Raw genomic sequence first — 16916 nt, forward strand, 5'->3', positions numbered from 1 at the left:
TAGTTTCAGTTAAGCATCATTGATGCAAAAGTCAAATACTTTACTTCTAATAACTTTTTATTGATTAAACCAATCAGCTTTTTTGGATTGAAATCACTGCGCTCATGAAAAATGCTTCGTCTTATTGATTATTGTGACAAATTTATTAAAGACCTTTCCTCAGAAATAATGTGTCCAAAACCTCTCACTCGATTGACCACACCAAAGCAGCAGAGAGATAACGTTACGCAGGAGGAGCAACACTTTTTGACACACCAGTCTCACTCAGACGTCTCTGTTGTTCGCAGGTTTGAATTATTCACTATAGTGTACTGTTTCTTCAGTCATGACCCAGTCTCCATGCTTATTATGCACTGGTAGAACTTGGCTGGGTCCAAATCCATGGGTAGTGTTCTTTTGGGTACCCATCCTTGCCGATCACGTAGGTCGGTTCCTTCTTCGACCGCTAAGAGCACAAGTGAGCGCCTACGAATTGATGTAGTAAAGCCCCATACCTCAGCATTTGTCTCGCCACCCAGTGACCATAACAGCAGTAAACAGAAGTTAAAACTAAAATTAAATTATTTATAGTGAATCTGTTAACACAGTCACAAAACACTCCCCTGGGTATCTTCCCTAGATCTGCGTCAACTGGAACTGGAAACGCGCATTGCCAGAGGAAACGAGAAAGCGCTAAACTCCACTGTGGACAGCAGTTGCTCAGGAAGCAGAGCGGGGTGTCTCCGTGCGGGGTGTTTTTGGTTTTTTACCTTAGTCGGGTTGTGCTGCGGAGACAAATTACTATGCTTCAGGACGCTGAGGCAATGACAATAAGGTTGATTCAGATTCTGAATCAGAGGGTTGTAGGATCAATAAGAGCCCTGCACGGGCCTAAAATCTGAGCCCGTGTCCAGCCCGGCCCGAGGGGGTGGAGCCCCAGCCCGACCCGGTCCGAAAAGGTTCTCAGGATTCTCTGGCCCGACCCGAGCCCGACTTTTTTTTTTTAACCTTTCATAATGTTTTAGCGTGATAGAATGCTCCGCATTCTAATTATCTGTGAGCAGCGTTCTGCAGGGAAAAAAAAAAGAAATAGAAAAGAAAAGAAAGAAAAACAGCATCAATGCAGCTTTTTTTTCTAACAGAGCATATTTTTCGACCGGCAGATGAAATTTACTAACACTATATTATCTGGATGCGTTAGTAAATTTAATCCGCCGCTCTGAAAGTGCGCTCTCCAGTTAGAAAAAACCCAGCAATGAATGGTGTATTTTTTTTAACTGCAGAGCGAATTTATTCACAGAAAAATAGAATGCTGCCGTTTTCATGAGAATAAACGAATGGTTTCTGACATATCAAAGTGGACTTAAAATGACATATTAGAATAGGGGCACATGTTTCAATCAGCAGTTTGAGAATTTGTTTTTATAGGCGCATTTATAAACCACACAGACCTTAACTGAGCTAACGGGTGCTGGTGCGTGAGAAGCAGGCAGGTGTGTTAAGTGTTTCAGTTTTTTTAATGAATTTGATTAAAAATAAAGGCGCCCGGCCCGTGTCCGAGGTAATTACACAGTCGTTGGCCCGAAGCCCGGCCTTCGGGCCGACCCGACCCGACCCGAGGGCCTAGGGCTTCAGTGCAGGGCTCTAGGATCAACCCCAGCTCCTGACAAAGAATTCTGCTGTTGTGTCCTTGGGCAAGACATTTAACCCACCTTTCCTGATGGTGGTGGTCGGAGAGACCAGTGGCACCACTGTTTGGCAGTCTCCCTTCTATTAGTGCACCCCAGGGCAGCTGTGGCTACATTGTAGCTCATCATCACCCAGGGTGTGAATGTGTTTGTGTGATTGGGTGAATGACTGATTGTGTTGTGCAGCGCCTTGGGGGGTTGTAGAACCCTAGAAGGCACTTTACAAATACAGACAGTTTACCGTTGGGGGGGACGTTATTTTAGGTTTGTGCGAAAATAAGTCCAGGACTACAAATGTGCTTCACAAACGTGAAATCATCGAACCAGACACGGAGAAAAACAGAGGGAAAATAGCTGTAAGTTTAGCAAACTTGAAATCCTTCCTTTAGGAGGAAAAAACACAATAAATCAGGCCATGAGTTAAGTAGCAGCTATGCTAGGAGAGAGGAGATTCTGTGGTGATGTCACATATGCGACGTGCAGATGTCTGATTTGTAGCTAATTACAAACTTACAAGCTGATAAATCTCAAAGTACATGACAGGAATGGTCGTAACACCCATCATTAGGTTTAATTTAAATTACTGTACAACTTGAACAGTCATTCAAAGTGATGAATACATGAAGATTTTTAATTTTGATTTAAAATTTACTAGAGTTGGGGCACTTCTGTGTGCAGCATTTCATCATTAATTACATCAATAAAATACATTTTTACCTTTTTAAATCAATTCCGAAACCTTTATGTCCACTGTGATGCATCTAAAAATGTATGTTTTTCTCCTGCACATAATTAGTGTAAAATATAAAATATCTTCTTCTAATGTTAGATTCTTGAAAAAAACATGGAAGGAGATTGGTATGAAAGAATTTCCATAATTGAAACCATAAACACATGTCCACTAGCAATTTTTGTCAATTTGTTGAAGACGCCTCAAAGTTTATGTTTATATTAAGACGTTATGTCTTATTGTCATGAACACAGGGGTCCCCCAGGGACGTGAGCTCAGTCCTCTTCAATCTGCTGATAAATGATTGCTCTGTCTAATTCAGCTCAAACCTTTGCAAGCTGTTTACTGATGGGTCTCACTAGAGCTGTAGTGAGGTGTCGATGGCTCGATTCTAAAAATTCGTCGACGTCAGATCCGGTAGTCGACGCACCACGCCCACTTGTCCCCAGTAGTTTGTAAATAGAGGTGGAATCTGCCTGTTTTACCTCTAGTTCGCCCTCTTCTCCGCCTTCACTAACATCTCCGCCAAATACCGAAGAACCGGAACAATGTCCGTCCGCTACTAGATTCCTTTCCTGTTTTGCCCGCCTTCGTCTCCCGGCAACGGACAACAACTTCCGGGGTCAGATAAGCTGCTCCGTCTCTATCGCAGATGTAGAAAATCACCGGGAGCGTTTCTCCCTTCATTAAGGAGCTTCTTTCAGACATTAGAACAGCTGTTTTGGTGGTAGCAGTCTCCCCTCCGTGCTGGTCTGTATTTAAACTTGGTAACTTTAACTTAACGTTGGTAAAGCTACTGTTAGCATTTTTGCTAACAGCTTCTTGCGTTTGGATAAGCTGTTATGTTTTGGTTTAGAGGTCATCTTTTTTGTGGTGTAGATCTCCCTTTTATTACATTTAGAGTGTTGTGGGTTTTCGGTTTAGTTAAAAATATCACCTTGAGTTTGGTTTAACCGCCCAGTTTAGAGTTTGGACCTTTGGAGATCTTTATTTTGGTCCAGAACCCAGTAATCTTTGCCCAGTGGGACATCCCAGGTTATTTGTACTTTTGTTTTAATTCCCCACAGGCAGAATTAGTTTTATTATTCCCAACCTGTGGATGGAAATATTTCTGTTTTTTTGTTGTTGTAAATAAACCTGATCATCATTTAAACTTTTAAATCCCGTGTTGTTGTCTCTTCCTTTTTGCACACGAGCCAAACTCCCCAGGAAGGGTCGTAACACCACTCGCCTCACGCACATAAGGGACCAAAACAAAGCAGCATGGAGACACTCCGTCTCCAGCCACCTCTCAGGCAGCAGCCTGCACTCCCAAGTTCTACACGTCACCAGAACATAACCAACCAACACAATAAAAGCAGTGTTATACAAAATGGAAGGCCTGTAATGTTTATTCTCTTACAGTAACAATTTATCAATTTTTTTGAGGAATTTATTTTAGATTTTCTTGTTTTTCTTAATTGTGCAATAAAAAATAATCACTTGATTAATTGTCTAAATAGTCATTAGAATAGTCGACTATTCGATAAAATAATCCTCAGAATAATCGTTTCAAAAATAATCGTTTACCCCCAGCCCTAGGTCTCACCCCCACTGCTTTAACATCATCACTGCTTATAAACCATCTTAAAATTATTTGTTTGAACTGTGAAACGGCTACTGTTGGCCAACAAACAGAACCGTCTTTATGTGGAGTATTCTAACAAGTAGTAAGATATTTTTAATATTGCAACTGCAATATCCTGTAGCTAACAGGAATATCTGAGAGAGACCTTAGGGTTTCACTCCCCTCCTTTTAAATGGTAAAAAAAGAAGGGAAAAAAGCACCTTTTTTCACCTCATTAATTGTCAGCTCTATTTAAGTAGTGTGACCAAAGTTTTTACTCTCAAATACCAGCTGTCTATTATGTTGGGATTATTATCTAACGCTTGCCATCCTCCTTTTTCCTACTTGTTTAAAGCATCTCTAACTCACAATAAATCCTCAGCTGTGTTCTTCAACAACTAGCTTCTTATGTTTGTGCGTGTGGGTGGCATGCATCGTCCATCTGGCATCTTTGGCTATATTTTGAGTCATTATCTCAGTTTTACTTTTGATAGTTCTGCTCTGGCTCAGCAGGGATCTTTAGTTGGTGGACAGTGTTGTTATTTAGACAGAAATGAGGCTCACAGGAATTATTAGCTGTAGGTAAAATATTAGCGTTATGAATGCTTTAAACTTTTTATTTTTTAATATTACATAATCAAGAAACGTGTGATTTGTTAAATTTTGATTTTTATTTTAAGTGATATTTGCTGGCAAGATGCAGGACTCTGCACAGAAAAATGTTTTCAGTCAGTTTATTGTTTCATTTTCTGCATGAGTAGTTGATCACTTGCCTCTGGCCGTGTGTAACAACATCTGAACTGTGTTTTCTTTCCTCATTGAAACAGTTTTTGTCCTCTTTGTTGTGTCTTTCAGCTCCAGAGCCTCAGCCACAATGTGATCTTCACCCTAGATTCGCTGCTTAAGGGGGATTTGAAAGGCGTGAAAGGGGTAAGATTTACTGTTTCTCGCCCGTCTCTGGACTCTTCTGAGCTCACGTGCACCGTCAGCATGTTTCTGACCATCCAAACGTCTGTGTCTGTGATTAAGAGGGCTAAAAACGACTGGGGGGAATCCAGAGGAGAATTCTCCTTCTGAACTGTAAATCTCCCCGGGGTAAACACTGCTTTTGAGTGGCGCTCGAGGCGAGTAACTGGGTCATGAACTCGTAATGTCGGAGGTACAACAAGGGGCGTGGCCGCTGACTGGGCATTCAGGCTCGGATTCACAAGGAGAATAAGGCAGTTTCTGGGCCTTGAGTAGTGATCCAACTCTGCAAATATCTCTGTCCTCAAACTGACCCCTTTGTAGTTTTGCTGATTCTTGTTCCTCTGTGTGTCTGCAGGACATAAAGAAGCCCTTTGACAAAGCGTGGAAGGACTACGAGGCCAAGTTGTAAGTGGAGGATAATAGACTTGCACTTGCTGGCTCATCAGATTTTGTTTTAAACATCCTAAAAGTTACAGCTTTCAACGCAATAATTAAGTGTATAATAAACTGTTCCTGTTATTTTTCTGCATCAGTACAAAGATAGAGAAGGAGAAGCGAGAGCACGCCAAGCAGCACGGGATGATCCGCACCGAGATCACTGGGGCCGAGATCGCTGAGGAGATGGAGAAGGAACGACGCTTGTTTCAGCTCCAGATGTGTGAGGTGAGTACGTTTCCACCCGACTTTAATGTTCTCTCATCTGAAGACATTCTGTGGTTTGGGAGCTGTGATTTATTTATATATTTAATTTTTATGGTAATTCTTCTAAATCCGTTTCCACGTCGCCTGCTTCCTGTTAGCTTTAGCTGCGTGGATTTTTGGGACACATTGGAGGCATATTTATGTTTATCAGTACAAAGTGGACATGCAAAGGCTCATCAGCTCATCCAGATGTGGATCAGATGCTAATGCCAGATGTAAAGCAAGCCACGTTTTGTTTCTGACTAAAGCAAAAATACTTTCATGACCATCGGGATTTTTGAGCTACATGTCAGATGTCCCCTTCCTTCTGTAAAGGCTGAAGTTTAAGAAGACGGTGAGCATTAAGTGTAAAACTAATGCGATCTCTGTGCGCGCCCAAAATCAGAACAAACAGCTCACTCTGCCTTGCCAAACTCCTCTCTGGTGGTGGGCGGCGCTGCCTACGCCTCGCTCACTGTTTCATCCTTGTAGGATTTTCCTTTTTTCTCAAATGACACAATGGCGGGTGAATTGCTTCTAGTTTTCTGGATTAATCACAAGAAAACTCGCGGCAGTTCTTTTGTACCCTGATCGGCCAGATTCTCATAGTGACTCAAACATTGTGTTGCCCACATTTCCCACCTGTGTCAAGACTTTCAGCGCTTAAATGCTGTCAGACTTCTTTTCTATTAATGTTTTATGTCTCCAAACCTGAAACAAGGGGAGAGAATTCTAGTTATGTTAGTATTTTGTGTGGCTAAGAGGGAATCTTTACCTCTGAGGCAACTAGTATCTATCTTGGCTGTGGCTGCTGGTGACCAGTTGCAAACAGCTTTCATGAGAAAGTTTCCAAAAATGTCTTAAAATTTTAGCATTTGCATGGTTTGTTTGTTCGTTCTTTTATCCGACTCGTAAGGGTTGCAGCCCCAGGAGAAAGACTCAAACCGCCTTTTCTCCGGGAACATTCACCTTCTCCATTGGTGAGATCCCAAGGCGATATAACCAATCAAGCGTGTTCTGGGTTGAGCCGCCGGGCCTCCTGGTGGCATGACAGGCTAGAAAACATCCCCTTCGAGGCGTCCAGGTGGCATTTGAACAAATGTCCAAACCACCTCAGCTGGCTCCTTTGGAAGTGAAGGAACAGCTGCTCTACTTTGAGTCTGCTGGATTTACGAACTCCTCACCCTAACTCTAAGGATGCGTCCAGCCACTCTGTGGAGGGAACCCATTAAAGCTACAATCCAGAGTTTTCCCTCTTCCAGGAATTGTGTATGATTTTTTAAAAGGAATTCATAAAAGTGATAGTCTGACCCTGTACTATAATATAGGTACATCCTTTTTTTGCTAAGCTCGTCCCCTTGTCTCTATCACCATGCAATTTGAATTGACCATCGCTCAGCATTAGCCAATAGCATTTGACATCTGTTTACTCACAGATGCTACAGACAATTACATTGCAATGTCAGCCTCTAGATGGTGCAGCGTGATAAAAAAAACTCCAGATTTCTTCTTTAAAGAGCAAGTCACCCCAAAATTAACTTGGTTTTGCTGGTAAACTATGTATATAAATGAGTGTCTAATCGTACTGAAGACAAGTGTAGTCAATAATTTGGCACTTTAGTCCATCTTAGTTCAAATTTAAATGTTATACCAGAGTAACGCCTCCTTCAGGTAAAAACCTTACACTACATTTGAATTTAAATCTACCATCGCAATTGACTAAGTCAATACCCTACCTACCCAATGATGTTAGCTGGTACCATATGATGTCACAATGCCGCTGTGAGCCTCTGTGTGTGTGTGTATTTGTTGGTGGCTCTGCCCTCTTGATCTGTCAGGCAATGCCTCCTTGCTCTTTAAGGCCACTTGTATTCGCGATCTTGTTCAGTTTTCATTAGCAAGGGCTCTCAGTTCCCTCGGGTGTGCCACATGGCCTCGCTTTTGAGTCACTAGAATTTAAAAAAAATGTTCAAAATTTTGAGTGACAAATTTCCTCTCAAAATCATGTGATTTGTCACAGAATATTTATAATGGCCCCTTTTCACTATCACCTACTCAGTGCAGCCAGAATCAGAGCAGTTCCAAAGCTTTCCCACTAGTAACAAGTCTGTGTTTGTTGCCTCTTTGATGTGGTTTCAAGTGTACCAAACCAGGCTGAAAAAGACGCGTCAGAAGACTGTCGGTCACTGATTACCGACCTACAGTTTTAGGCCTAACCCTTTTGAGCCCATTAGCTTAATCAAATTTAGGATAAACTCTCCCATTTGTAACAAGTACAAAGTAAATAAATAAATAAATAAATGCACTAGTTAGGATTTGAATTCATCTTCAATATATTTGTCTTGTTGCTTCTTGGTTTGTGTGTTCAGTCTCTGTTGATAATTATCACGTGAAAGTTGGATTAACCCTATTTAAAATGCTCTAAGTTAACAAAAGTATTTATTTTGTGGTTGAAAAGTTACAATTTTTTAAGGTTTCAGCTGTTATGAACACAACGTTTTAGGTTAGAGGGTTGAGATGCAGCATTTTTAGAAGCATATATGTATTATATGTACATCTTTCTCTGTAAGAAGCTTTGCTTTTGAGTAAATGATGCTGTGAGATTAGACGTCTGATGCGCCTTTGTTCTCATAAGAAATTACATATTTCTCTATAATTTGCTTTTGAAGGAGTCCAACTTTTTTCATAGTTTCCAATAGAAAAGCTCTGAATAAATAGTCCAAAATGTATGAAGCAGTTCTAAAAACTGATTTATTTTTGCATAATTTCAGAGTCGAACCCATCGTTTTCTCAGCCCCGTTACCAGAAACGAGTTTGAGATCACACAACGCATTAACGCCAGCTTCCCGTCCAGGAATTCGGATTTCTAAACTTGCACTCTAGGGTTTGAATCAATGCACGAGTGTTTTTGACACTTAGTTTCTCACTTTTCTAATTGGGCTTTAAGGATTTTTAATATGTACCATCTAAAAATAAAACATTTCCAAAGGTGGGAACAGAAGTTGGCTGTTTCTGTGTATACGGTATATTAATATTAAGCTATCATGTCAATTGCTTCAGGTCATTAGGTTCGCTGCATTTATTAGAGGTTTTACAGAATTTTTGTAAGAATAACGCTGCACATTTTACTCATGCTGCATCCTCCTAATATCTCAGGTTATCTCTGCTTAAATAGCATTAATATTATTAATAAATACATATTTAGAGCCACATATTTATCTTTTAACCCCACAGCTTATTGAAACATGCTTTCAACTATATATACTATAAAAACAATTATAAAAATATGGAGAAGTGTGATCAAAAAGTTGCAAATTTTTGTCTTGCATCAGTAGTACAATATTACATTTTCTATTTTGACAATATTCTTACCACGCATTAAATATGGACTTTTATTGCATTTAAATAATCTAAAATAACTTTTTCTTGGTGTGGAAGTTATTATTTATATTATGACAAATATCCTACTTATTGAGATTTACATCCTCCTTCAATCTGTCCCTTTTTTCTTAAATGTGACCTACTTTTGTGTCATTTAGTGGAAAATGTCTGTGATTTATTCTTTTCATCCTCTGCCAGTGAAGAGAGGATGCAGAGAAGGATGAAAAACACCAGGCATTTCCTAAATCTACAGTCATAAATGATGAAAGTCTCAGTGCTGCTGCTGCTGCTGCTGCTGCTGTGTGTGTGTGTGTGTGTGTGTGTGTGTGTGTGTGTGTGTGTGTGTGTGTGTGTGTGTGTGTGTGTGTGTGTGTGTGTGTGTGTGTGTGTGTGTGTGTGTGTGTGTGTGTTGCATCAGTTGTACAATCTGCTCATCCCACTTAACCTCGTTTCTCTCCGTTGCATGCTCTCTGGCTCTCTCACACTCCCCTCTTGTTACTCAGTCACCAGATTACACGACGCTCTAACTCTCTCACACATTTTTTCCTGCATCCCACGCCGCCGTCAGCGGAGGAGGAGTGTGGAAAGGCAGGGCTCAGCGGGCTGCATTCTGCTCTGCAGCAGAGTGAATGTCGCTGCTCATTCACACAAAAGAGCTCGTATGCTTGCAGCGGCGGCGGTGCTCTCCCACTCCAGCTTTAGACAAAATGTGGATAATCCTCAGTCCGACGAGCTCTTTCAGGCAGACAAAGGGACACGGCACGCATGCATGCACACATATGACACATGTACTGGTGTGTTTGTTAACCCGCGTTTGTCCACAAACTGTTTTTGCCTTCAGAGAAAACTGTGGGGTTAAATTTGGTCTCTAGCTAAGCTTTGTGAGTCAGTGTGGATTGGCTTGCTGTAGGATTAGCAGAAGATAATCTTTTATTTGTCTGTTTGGTGCAGTCTGATGACATTTGTCTGGGATCTTCAGACTCCCAGACGGAGAAGCTTCTTCTTTGAGGGATCTCCTCTTATGATGCTAATAATTCCAGTCTCTCTCTTTGGAAATTCACTCAGATCAAAGCAGAAGGATGCAAGTTTCATAGTATTTACTCAGCTGCTCTGCTCAGACAGCATCGGCATCAAAGCCGACGTGAGTCACACGTGCGGTTATCATTCTGCAGAATGCTCGTATTACGAGCCGCTTCTGCCTGCTTATATCTCATTAAAACCAAGAAAAATCCCTTTAGCGCCCCACAAATTTCGACTCATGTCTGAACTCTGCTCCTCTCTTCTGCTTGCAGTACCTGATCAAAGTAAATGAGATCAAGACCAAGAAAGGAGTGGACCTCCTGCAGAACCTGATTAAGTATTACCACGCACAGTGCAAGTAAGTACCACCATAATCCCGCCCCCCCAATCCAAATGTGCAACGCTCCCCTGCTGTGTGCATCACACTCACTAAGAAAATATTTCTGAACAGAAAACAAGTTGCCTCCTCTTCTCGCCTCTCTTTTGCACCACTTGATGACATTTTCTTCCCAGATGATTCACAGATCTGGAGGGCGGTTCGGGTGCACCGCTCCCATAAATCTACTCAGGTCATCATAGAGATAGGCTCTGACAGCCGTGGGGTTTGGTGGGTAAATAAAGTGGGTGCTCTCCTCGCCAGAGCTGCAGCTGTGACAGAATGACAGATTTTCTTCCAGCGTTGCTACGTCCTGTCATAACACCGGGACAAAACAATACACTGCACCGCTAATCTGTTCAACCTGGGCCTTGACGGATAGAAAGGCTGCAGCGGTGATGGATTAGAGGCATTAGGGCACCGGATGGAGAGCTGCTGAGGAATAAGTACGACTCCCAAAAGAGGAGAAACACGTTCATGATGACGAGATTGCAGATGCAGAACGTTATCGTGTGTTTGCTATTACTGCTGATTGGATGTTTTCTGTACATCGAATGCGATGATTGTAATGTAGTAACTGGCTTTTATGTACTAATGTGGACTATATGTTCACTCCAAATCATCTCTGCAGTTACAGGTACAGGTATAGGTACAGGGTGGGCGTTTTTAGCCCGCCTTTTGGGGTGCTGCTGCACCTCTAAATCAACTCCCAGCACCCCTGAAATTAGAGAATTTAAAACTTTGTTTTTTAAAGACACTTATATAACGTTTCAACCAAGCACTGTATGCTTTTTATATTTTACATTTCAACAACATAAATGCAGCAAACCTCCCCCGCCTCAAAGTGGTTCGATCCTGCTCACCTTTGCCCTCAGTCGGGCTCCGAGCCTCCTTCCTGTGTGGCTGATATGAAGTAGTTAAGGGAGACCAGACTACCCGTAAATTTAAACACTGTCCCGCACTGCTGACAGTTTTCCGTTTCATGTTTAAATCTTACATAAACTGATTGTGAGGAAAAAGCAGTGGCTGTCAATCCAGCAAGGAGGCGTAACTGTAGGTGTGGAGTGCGCCACGCACGAACCACCAGAAAGAAAGGTAAGACAGATGAGCGCGTAGGAGAAAACGCTCTTTCATAAAGACTGAAGGCCTTCACTCGTGGGTTAAAGCTTTTCAGCGTGACTCTGACAGTCTGTATGATCTTTCTCAGTCAATGTTCCCAGTCTAAAATGTTGATCCAAAGCAGGTTTCCCAGTAACTAGACCGGTTCATCATGCTGAAGCCCAAATAAGATTGGAACATAGAAATGGTGCTGGGGCTGTGTTGTTTCAGATGCATGCAAATCAAACCCCTTTTAAAGCACATTAAAGAACAGCTTTTTTGGTTTTATTTTATATTCTGAGAAAACTGTCAGAACTCCAACATTACATCTGACTTTTTTCAGAGATTAGTGATCAGGTCAGTGATCTCTTTTTGCCCTCTCCCTAAAAGTCTGCTAGATGAGATTTGGTGACATTTTGGAAAAACCATAATTTGGTTACTATTTGGTTGTAAAGTTAAGGAGAAAAAGACTTTTGCAAAAAGAGAGTGGATATACTTTCAGTGGGGTGTTGATATTAGTGGAAAATTAAGTAAAAATACACATGAATAAAATCCTAAATATGTGTGGTACTTTTAGTGACCATTCCAACCAATGTTGCACTCACTGAGCATCTTTAATCTGCTCTTATTATAAAACTGCAACAACCTGGACACATCAAACCTGGACGGGCTCATGTCCCACTAAAGGCAGAGTCCTTCAAACATAGTTTGTGATTTGTGAAAGTTTAAAATCATTTTATTTGTTTAGGCCTGTTTGTTTTGCATCTGGGCCACATATGGGCCATTCCCATCTGTACCGGGTCGGCCCGGGCCGGGTAGCCCCAGTCGGCTCCAGCCTGGCCCGGCTGATTCCACACATCCTTGTCTTAAGCCCATGTGGGCTGATTCTACCCACCAATCAGAGGCTTGCTCTAATGGAAGGTGTGAATTTGCTGTCAGCAGTGGGTGTGTTGGCCCTGGTCGGCCTGAAGCAGACCCCCTCGAGAAGAGGGCTGAGAATGAGCCTTGGTTGGCCCGGAAAAATACCAGGCCACCCAGATATGTAAACAACCTACGCACCCGGCCCGGGCCGACCCGGTACAGATGGGAATGGCCCAATAGAAACACCTAGACCAGTATCACCAACTCCCTTCCTCGAGGGCTGGTTCCCAGCATGTTTTAGTTGCTTCCCTAATCCAACACGCTTTATTCACCTGTTCAGCAGCTCATCAAGCTCTAAAGAGCCCTGCTAATCACCTGCTGATTGAAATCAGGTGTGTTGAAGTAGGGGAAACGGTAAAACATGCTGATGCTGGCCCTCGGGGAAAAAAGTTGGGGATCACTGACCTAGAGCCTGTGAACCTGGACTAGACTTATTTTAACAGCAGAATCTGTAAAGTTTGAGATTTTTGAAACCTTTCTTTGATTTGTGGAAGAGAGTGTTTTGCTTTCATTTTACAAAGGTGGCAATGAAATTGTGTTAAAATGTACAAAACTGAAACTAATCTTTCCTGGACGGGCAGCTCTCTGGGTGCTCAGCACCCCTAAACCTCTGATGCTTGAGTCGCCCCTCCCTCTCAGGCTTTTTCTGGCCAATAAAGCCATTAAGAGTAAAGTTAGAATATCAGACAGAATAATACTGTAGCCAGAAAACAGTTTCATTTGTGATTGCAGCTTTTATTCATGCAAATAATTTAGTTTTTTATAGTTTATTTATTTATTCTACTACAAAACCAGCAAACCAACACTCAGTTTCAGTTATGACCCTCATATGCTGTGGTGCATGTCCAGCTATGGCTCTCCAGAGTTTTGTTTCTGAGCTTCGAACTCCTTGGAAAAAAACACAGAGCTTCTGCAGCAGCTTTTCTCTGATTTATTAAGTGCTCTTTGGTCCACTTAAAGTAACACTAAACTGTTTCCTGCTCCTCTACCCTGCTGGTTGAAAGTGGAATTACAACTATAGCAAACAACCCTGCAGCAGCCTGCTGTAGCTAGCGCTAGCAACAAGATAACACTAAGCCAACTAATACTAAAATAAACCGTAAAATAAGAAGATTCACACTGTTGGACAGAAAATATTACTACTTACGTCCAGTAGCAACACAGCCAGATCACCATCAGTCCGTGATTTTGTTGCCTGCTTTAGCTCGCTCAAGTGAAGGGGCCTGTGCTGATGCTCACTCTGGTTTTAGCTCTTTGCTTTGCCTTCAAAGACATTACTCTCTTACTTTTACTTCCATGCTTGGCCATGATACCAACGAAAAAGCTTTTTATTGACGGCTAGTCTTTCTATAAGCTTCCAGCACTGTAAACAGCTAACAGTCATTAAGCAGGTAAAGAGCTCCCCCTAGGGCGCCTACCTGTCCCGTTTCTGGTCAGCAGAGGGTTGCAGAGTGCTGGCCAAGGTGAACTTGGTCAAGTTCCTACCCACACAATCACTGAAACCCACTTTTTATCAAATAGCTTAAAGTGGTGAAAACTGTTTAGTGTTACTTTAACACCTCATCTCTGCTACCTGCAATGTCCTAAACATGTGATCTCTAGACATTTAGCCTGCTGGTCATCAGAGTGTTTATTTTTGATGGTTTTCATTCACTATAAACAATTATATAAGGAAGGATACTGGGTAAAGTGAGCAAAGGTCATAATAAACAACCTAGAGCTGCCTGGTAGGCCTTTGATGCTCTTGTTTTGTGCTTGTTTTTGGCCCGTGGGAAGAAAATCAGAGCACCAAGAGAAAACCCACCTGTGTGAGAAAACATGCAGTTTGCGTAGTTTGCAGCTGAGGTCCAAACCTTCATGTAGTGAGGCAACAGCTCTAACAACTATGGCTCATGCAGTCAAACCTGCATCCTTCAGTTGAATTATTTTTTTGGAGGCTACCGTCTCACTGGAGCACGACCCAGACCTCATTTTGATTTTTACGTTGAACCATTCTTGTCTGGATCTGAGCGAGTCGTCCGTTGAATTCACTGACTGTGCAGATGTTTTTTTTATTGTTGCATGAGTTAGAATTCAAGGGAGGTGAACTCTTGTCTGCAAGTGCAGTAAAGAGACTCTTATTGTGACAGTCTGCAAGCTAAGCAGTGCTCGACAAGCAACGCCGGGTGAAGTGGGAGGAGAGATCTGGCATCATCAATGTGGTGATTGAGAGAAAACGAGCTGAACACGATGTGGCGGGGGAAGTAATGAGAAGAGGAAGGGAGATGTTCGTTCCAAGAAGGAAAAAGAAGGAGGGGATGGTTAGTGTTGATTTGCTGCTGCAGAGCTTCATCGAGGTGCATAACGCTGACAGATCCGTAATGGATTTCAGGATGTGCTAAACGCCTCTGCAAATCTGCCAAAGAGTGGGCCAGATCAGATTTCAATCCCTAAAGCCAAAGGTGCCAAAGTGCGAGAACGAGCGGAGCTGTAGATTAAACATGAACTGACCCCCCTTTCTGTCTGTGTTCGACCTTTAGAAAGGCCAACAGGAGATCACATTGTAGCACGTGACATTTCTCAAATGGAATACTTCCCATAAAAGGCTGATGTGTGTTTGGACGGTGTAATTCACACGCTGCATGTCTCTGTCCTCCAGTTTCTTCCAAGATGGCTTGAAGACAGCAGATAAGCTGAAACAGTACATTGAGAAGCTGGCAGCGGATCTTTACAATGTAAATACTCTCATCTCTTACACACCTTTATTAGACACCCTACCTCCTCTTTTAAGCATCTGCAAAGCTTTGTGAGGCTTTTCTACTCTTTAAATTGATAAATAAGTTTCTCTTCATATAAATTATTTACATAATAGATTACTAAGTCTCCAATCAAAGAATGCACACAGAAACTAGCAGTGTTGTTTGTGGTGCTAGTTTAGCGTTTGATTCATAAACTTAGTGTAGAAATGTGAAGAAAACAGTTTGGATTTGTTTTTTCCTTAATGTTGTTTAACTAAAACGTATACGTGTAATGGTTTACGCTGTCTTTTATGCAATAGTTTTTTAACAAAGCTAATCTTTCGTTGATAACTGTTTTGATCAAATCTTGAAAATAACTATGCACAATCTCAAGTTATACTGCAACATCCCACACCGTTTGCTATAAACACCCCATATTTCTGCTCAATAGCTGTAAAAATGGCCGGGGTCAGCCTGTATTGTGTTTGGGAATTCAGATCACTGTGGCAGCCATCTTGGATTGGGTTAGTTTTAGATCCTGCGATTCATTTCTGGGAGGTTCACTCAGATTCACCCAGGGGGTTGTGTGATGTTTAGCTGACCCTACAGACTAAAAACCACACTTTCATTTCACCTTTTGTCGGCGGGTGATCATATGTCCCCAGCTACCAATCTATCAGCCTTTCTCAACCAACAACCACCTCTGTTCAGCGTTGCTTCTTCTTTCCACAGATAAAACAAACTCAGGATGAGGAAAAGAAGCAGCTTACTGCTTTGCGTGATTTGATCAAGTCCTCGCTCCAGCTGGACCAGAAAGAGGTATGAGACACATTAAGCTAAATTTAAACCAAACGTTTGCCAAAAACTAAGCAGCACTGGTCTAGAAACAGCCAGGAGAGCTCCGATTCGGTCTGGTCATTACCGCGTTGGAGCTCGTCTCCTGCAGCACAGAGCGAGTGCCCAGTGCTGTACCATGCTGGTAGCCAGTGTGTGGTCGGCCTTGCTGGTGACCAGTGTTGTGCCTCACTGGCTGCTCAGTGGAAAGCCACTCACTGCCCAACTCTCTCACTCTCACGTTTAGATCAGAACTAATCTTATTTAGCAGCATGGGCTCCTTCTGCTCTCTCACTTCACACACAAGCACTTAAATGTGTCTTTATGGTCAGTTAATTGTTTTTGTTTAGTGACTTATAAAAGTAGTCACGTCTGATTTTGGACGACACACGAGCACACGACACACTTCTTCACACCCACCTCCTGCACCTGAGCCAGATCTTTCACACCTCTCCCCTCTATCTCCTCCTTTCTGCCTTCTGCTTGTCTGGAATCAAGTCTAGAAGAGTAAGTGCAGCTGCATGTTGAGCATGCTGTGGTTGACAGTCGCGTGCTTTGACTCCGTAGGGGTGTTGCAGAGCATGCCCTGTGCATAACGTTGTTGTTCCTCGTAGTACTTTTATTGATTTCTATAAGAGCCTCTTCACCTTGGTGTTAGCATAGATACAATTGTAGAGTGTATGTGTCATTCTTGCATGTTATAACTAGCTCCCTTTACAAAAAAGTTCATTTTTGTTAAACGTCTGAATTGTCTGGCCTTTCACAGGACTCGCAGAGTAAACAAGGTGGCTACAGCATGCACCAGCTTCAGGGAAACAAGGAGTTTGGCAGTGAGAAGAAAGGCTACTTGTCAAAGAAAAGCGATGGGTAAGCAGAAGAACAAAACAATGGATTCAACAGTTGTTCTGCAGGTGAA

General features: G+C 42.2%; 1 protein-coding gene across 4 annotated transcripts in view; it reads left to right on the forward strand.

Annotated features, from left to right (window-relative positions):
* asap1b (ArfGAP with SH3 domain, ankyrin repeat and PH domain 1b) overlaps window positions 1-16916 on the forward strand; it is a 79870-nt gene that overhangs the window by 35782 nt on the left and 27172 nt on the right. For all 4 annotated transcript variants that reach the window (XM_054751450.2, XM_054751452.2, XM_054751451.2 and 1 more), the window contains exons 4-10: window positions 4859-4933; window positions 5328-5377; window positions 5506-5635; window positions 10327-10412; window positions 15088-15163; window positions 15899-15985; window positions 16767-16867. In XM_054751450.2, the coding sequence (XP_054607425.2) occupies window positions 4859-4933; window positions 5328-5377; window positions 5506-5635; window positions 10327-10412; window positions 15088-15163; window positions 15899-15985; window positions 16767-16867 (605 nt within the window). The remainder of the gene's footprint in view (window positions 1-4858; window positions 4934-5327; window positions 5378-5505; window positions 5636-10326; window positions 10413-15087; window positions 15164-15898; window positions 15986-16766; window positions 16868-16916) is intronic.

This window comes from Nothobranchius furzeri, chromosome 7, assembly GCF_043380555.1.
Source record: "Nothobranchius furzeri strain GRZ-AD chromosome 7, NfurGRZ-RIMD1, whole genome shotgun sequence".
Taxonomy (NCBI): Eukaryota; Metazoa; Chordata; class Actinopteri; order Cyprinodontiformes; family Nothobranchiidae; genus Nothobranchius; species Nothobranchius furzeri.